General features: G+C 49.2%; 1 protein-coding gene across 1 annotated transcript in view; it reads left to right on the top strand.

Moving 5' to 3' along the window:
- Positions 1 to 102: 102 nt before the first annotated feature.
- Positions 103 to 6,000, top strand: part of Hk1 (hexokinase 1) — a 72,094-nt gene continuing 66,196 nt past the window's right edge. The window contains exon 1 of the mRNA XM_015500551.2: positions 103 to 301. Within this exon, the coding sequence (XP_015356037.1) occupies positions 239 to 301 (63 nt within the window). The 5' untranslated portion in view covers positions 103 to 238. The remainder of the gene's footprint in view (positions 302 to 6,000) is intronic.

Here is a 6,000-nt window from a genome sequence, read left to right as displayed (position 1 = left end):
AGAGGCTGGCAGTAGCCAATGGGCGCGGAGGAGGTGGGCTGGCCGGCGGCTGTCACCCTCCCGGAGACGCGAGCGCTGAGACTGGGAGCGCGCAAGCCGACGCCGCGCCCCGGGCCGAGGGGGAGGAGCCGCGGGAGGAGGAGGAGCCGCCGCGCCGCCGCCGGAGGACCACTGCTCACCCCGGCTGCGGAGGACCCATCGGCCGCACGCCTGCCGCCCCGCGCCCCAGACCGCCAGCATGATCGCCGCGCAGCTCCTGGCCTATTACTTCACCGAGCTGAAAGATGACCAAGTCAAAAAGGTGAGCCCCCGCCCGCGCCGCCGCCGGCGCCCTGGCCTCAGCCTTGCATTCCGGCATCCGCTCGCCGCCGCCTCCATCCTCCCGCGCCCGGCCTCCCCCAGGCCAGCAGATGGTTGGACTCCAGAGCGCGGGGAGATGGCCTCGCCCTGGAATTCTCCCCGACATTGTCAGCATCCGTGTGTGTGTGTTGAGAAGAGGGGCGGTGGGCTGAAGACCCTCGAGACTGGGCTGCGTGCTGCAGTGTCCTTGAATCGGGCCGTGGATGTCAGATGGGTCCCCGGGCCCATTCGAAGAGCTGGTTGGGTGGGGACCAGCGGGCCGGTCCGCAGGGCCTGTTTGAAAGGGTCCGGGCGCCGTGGGCGTAGGGAGGCGTGATCTCGCAGAGATGCTGGGGAGGTGAGCGAGCAGCTGGCGGGGGTGCTGGCTGGAGGCCAGGCATCCCATATTTGGGGTTCCCAGCGGAGGGGGTCGGGTGCCTCAGAGAAACTGTCATCGGGCTCCCCTAGCTATTGCAGCTGCTCCTTAATCTGAGGACGGGGTGACCCGCCTGGTTTTCCGGAACCGGGAGGGGTGCTGAGGCCACCGGAAACTTTGCTCATAGGCCTCGGTCTGGAGCCGCACGTCTGAATGGAATTTTTTATTCCTCTTAAGCTGTAATTTCCAGCCAGCTCACATAAGAGACTGGCCACTTCAATCGGAGGCCTTGACCTGTGTGCGCCTGTGGCCTGTGTTCCTGCACAGGGATGCATCTCCCTAAGCTACGGGGTTGTTGCCTTTAAGTCTGTTGAGTGTAAAATACTGTCTGTCTGCTGGCCAGTCTTAAAACTATATCATCCCTTTGCCAGCTTCACTATGAGAATTTACAGAAACAGTCCAAATTGTAGTGGAAAACACCCATTTTATCAGTGCCCATCTGGCACAGGTGGTTACTGCTGGGGTTAGGTGGGACAGACTGGCAAAGTCAACCTGACTTTGAAGTTCAGACAGGCAATGCTACCTACAGGTCGGGGGCAGAAGTAACAGACCTTGATTTTCTGCCCTGCAAGCCACAGTCATCCCTGTTCACCAGTGACTCTCTCATCTGGCACCCTAGGAAACAGGCCTACTGAGGGCAGAGACCTCATCAAGGTCATTCAACCAGTTAGAGGTAGAGCCAGGGCGGGGCTCCTGCCTCCCTCCTCCCAGATAATTTGATTGGGGTTCCTCCTGGAAGACAGCTGGAGGGGAGGTACTGAGAGACAGGGCCCCTGGAAATACCACTGGGATCCTAGATCTGGTACTGCTGGGTGGGGACCAGGAGTGGGGTAGTTAGCTGATAGGCTTGGAAATCTGCCATGAACCTGGGGTTGTCAAACTGTGGGACTCATGCTCACATCCCTGGAGCACCCTGGAGAGTCCTTCTGGCCTGACCTCAGGGAGCCATGCAAACCGCTGCATTTGACAAGTTTTCTTTAAAGGTGTTGTGCATCACTGATGCTCTTCCCACTGGAGAGGGAGACAGACCTCCCACCATGACAAGTCACTGGGGTGGAGGCCCAAATGACCTTGGAAGCTAAACCTCCAGTCGCCACACCCACCACCACCTAGCTGCAATGCTTGCTGGTGATGGCCTCCAGCAACTGAGTTGGGCTGAGGTTCGGACTGCACTCAGTGGGCTATCTCATCAGACATGCAGTGTCTAGGGAGCCCTCCACTACCATGAGTGGCCTGATATATGTCTATGCATATTCTGTCACTCAGGCCCCTGTCAGTGTCTGACTATGTGACTTCTGATTCAACTGTTTCTTCACTAAATTCCTCCTCACTCTAAGATTGTGACCCTGATACCCTTTCCTCCTCTAGCCTCAGAACTTGCTGCAGGAGGATCCTGAGGCCAAAACTTCCACCAGGCAACATTGTTTGCTAAGGAGATTCTTAAAAAACAAGTTGGCTTTCTTGCGGCTCACCTAGGACTTTTTAAGCTGTTCTTTTTAATGGGGGAACATGTAGGTTCTTGCAGAGCATCAGCTCCACCTGCGTGGTATGTTGTTGTGAACTGCCATGTGTGGGTGTGGTCCCTGGGAAGCTTCTTGAGCCTTCTGAGGATGAGCATAGTGGACACTTGCTCCAGTGACCAGTGGGTGTTACCCACTGCCTTATGTGCTGATCTGCCCTCCTGGGGCTCAGGACATATTAGAAACCTGCCATTCTCACCCACCACATACCAGTGTGAAAGCCTGGCTGGGAGTGCAGAACTCCAAGCCCTCCACTTCTTGTGGGGCTGGGCCACGTGAAGGGGGGACCCAGTGAGGACTGCTTTCATCTTGTGGGCGGCCATGATGATTCAGCCATCCAGCCTCCAGGGCTCTGGATACAGACCTGGTATTCCTTATTAACCTGCAAGAGCATCTTCTTGCTGTCTGGCCTGGAGATGGGAGATTGGATTGTGCTGGGCAAGGTTTTCAGGTTTTCTCAGAATACACAAGTGATAATGAAAGAGTATCATCACTCTCCTCATTGCCTGTGAGGCATATTGGTAATTCAGCCTCACAAAAAAATCCGAGACCGAAACAGTTGAAGCATCTGTTGAACTGATAGGGCTTGCAGCCCTATTTTCCGAGCACATCTGCACAGTATTGGTTAATGGTGCTGTGAAGAGGGTGTCCTAGCATTAGGCTGAATGAAGCATAAAACACATATTTTTCTTTCATTCTTTTAATGCTTTTAGGAGGAAAAGGTAGCTCATGTGTGCTTGTGAACGATTCCATTCATTAGAATGCCAGACATCTGCTCGTTCTGCAGCTAGAGGCCAGGTCCTTTGACCTCTAAGTGACTTTTAACATGCCTCTCATCCCGTCAGCTTCCTCTCCTGGGTGTAGCCAGTAAGGATCTGGAGGAGGGTGAAGGACTGCATAGTGTGCTATTTGTTTAGAAAAGGAAGATGGATCCAGGAAGGTCAGAACTTGGCCTCTAAAGAAATAACTGACTTCCTTTCCTTCAGGCCTGACAAATTGGTAATAAATACTAGTGGAGTTTTCTCTGGGTGGGATCCCCATAATTCTAAGTAATCTCCATTAGGAGGTGAACAAACAGTTGTGATTTGTCTAGTGGCCAAACCCAGGAGCCCTTGAGTGCGTGGCCCAGGAAGGTGGGGTACAGTATGCTTAGCAATTGAAGAGTGACCGTAGGTCCATTTCCTTAGAGCCTCGGCATTCAGTTGTAAAGGCAAGCATAAAAACAAACACAAAACTCCTGTTCCTTATTATTGCTCAAGGGTAAGAGAGGAGAGAGTCATAAAATCATGGAAACTCTCATATACCTGTCAATGAGTGTCAGGCAGCGAGTGAAAGGTTCCCGTGGTGAATCTTCATTTCATAATCCCTGTTCCTCCACCTTGGGTCTTCCTAAGGTTTCCCCCCAAGAGAAGCCCCATCCCTTCCTCTGGTTTGATGATTTGGGAATGTGTGAGGAAATAAACTGGGCGAGCAGGGTGGCTGTGAGGTGCGTCCACGCCTGTCCATGCTGCGCGCTGCTCTCCTGCTCTGCTCTCCCACGCTCCTGCTGTTCTCTGGGGGAAGCAGGCAGCTTTTCCCCCAAAATACTGATTGGGCGTGACTGGGACTGTGTGTGTGTCTGCAGTCAGGGATTCCTGTTGATAGAATTAGCCACTGGAGCCAGCTCTGAGCATGCCTGAGGAAGCCCCAGGGGAGATGTTGGATGCAGAGAGGAGTCAGTGGTGGCTAGACTGCTGGCACCTCCTCATGGATTTGAGACCCCTTAGGATCAGATCTGATCCCAGGAATAATTGCAATAATTGTTTTGAAACATGTTTGAGTCCTTTATTATGTGCAGAGTTATGTGCTAGCCTGGGGTGACTGCCATAAATGAGGTGAAAGTGGAGCATGAGTAATTATTTGCCGTCTTAAGGTGTGTGCAAAGCACAGACTGCTGTGGGAGCAGCTAGTGAGCTGGTGGTCAGACCCAGGGTGGGAAGTCACTAACTTAAGAACTACTTCAAGCCAGACCTGATGTGTTAGCCTGGGGAGGTGTAGACATTGGTTGGGGAAGCAGAACAGGTACCCACTGTCTCCGGCCTAATAAACCACAACAGTGGGATCTTATGATGCCACTTAATGTATGTTGGGTTATCTTGGCCATATCTAATCTTAAAGAAAATCAGGTAAAAATTTTATTGATAGGTTTTTTTTGTTTGTTTGTTTTGTTACTGAGGATTTGAACCCAGGATCACTTAACCACTGAGCCACATCCCCAGCCCATTTTTATATTTTTATATATATATATATATATATATTTTTTTTTTAAATGTTATTATTTTTTTAAAAATTTGTTTTTTAGTTATAGTTGGACACAATACCTTTATTTTATATATGTGGTTCTGGGGATCGAACTAGGGCCCTGCACATGCTAGGTGAACGCTCTACCACTGAGCCACAACCCCAGCCCCAATGTTATTATTTTTTTTATACCTTTATTTTATTTATTCTATGTGTTGCTGAGGATTAAACCCAGTGCCTCACACATGCCAGGCAAGAGCTCTACCACTGAGCTGTAATCCCAGCTCCCCACCCCCTTTTATTTTAATTTTGAGACAGGGTCTCATTAAATTACCTAGAGCCTCGCTAAGTTGCTGAGGCTGATTTTGAACTTGTGATCCTCCTGCCTCAGCCACATCCCGGCAATAGATAGATTTTTATTTCTGGAAGTAACATTGACTTCTGGTAAACAACACAAATGCAGATACTATATTTAGAAACTTTGTAAAGTGGCATTAAATGGATTGTAACTAAAATGTGGTTTTATTTTCTCTTTTTATTTTATTTTATTTTTTTGTGGTGCTGGGGATTGAACCCAGAGCCTTATGCTGAGCTATATCCCCAGCCCTTATTTTCTCTTTTTAATGGTTTGTTATCTCTGAGCGTCCTGAAATACTTTATATGTGTCATGTCAGGTATTGAGTATACATATAAATAAAATTATATTACAAATGTTTGAAGCATACAGATGTACTAGTGTGTATATACTTTCACAACCCCCAGCAGACAGACTGTCAGGGCAGGAGGTGCTATTCCTGCTCTTGGTAGGGCTGCTCCCTCCCCTGGGCGCCCTTGTCACCTGCCTTGAGTGCTACAGGCAGAAGGCAGAGGGCAGAGATTTTATTCCCCACTTAGAAACAGGGAATGGAGGCCCACCCAGAGGAGATAAGCACTTTTCCAAGGTCAAAAGAAAATCAGGATCAGGAATGGGATCCAGAGGGCTCTTCTTGCTCCCTCTGTTTCCTATGGGAGAAAAACTCATCTTGTTGACTTTAATAGTTTGCCTTGGAAGCTGAATTTTCATTTTCTCCCTCTAGAAATAAAATAAGTTAATTTTTTATTATGAAATATTTGAGGCACATTAAAAAAAATATATATATATACACACACACATACATATACATATACATATAATATATACATATATATATACGTACTGGGGATGAACCCAGGGGTCCTTAACCACTGAGCCATACCCCCAGCCTTTTTTTTTTTTAACATGCTTTTAGACACAGGGTCTCATTGAGTTGCTTAGGGTCTCGCTAAGTTGCTGAGGCTGGCTTTGAACTGTGATCCTCCTGCTTTGGCATCCTTGAGGTTAATGAAACAAATGTATAACCATTATTCATTTTGAGATTTTTTTTTTTTTGGTACCATGGATTGAAC

Source organism: Marmota marmota, unplaced genomic scaffold (genome assembly GCF_001458135.2).
Source record: "Marmota marmota marmota unplaced genomic scaffold, marMar, whole genome shotgun sequence".
Classification (NCBI taxonomy): domain Eukaryota; kingdom Metazoa; phylum Chordata; class Mammalia; order Rodentia; family Sciuridae; genus Marmota; species Marmota marmota.
Note: the sequence above shows the minus strand (reverse complement) of the source record. Positions and strands in the feature narration are given on the sequence as shown.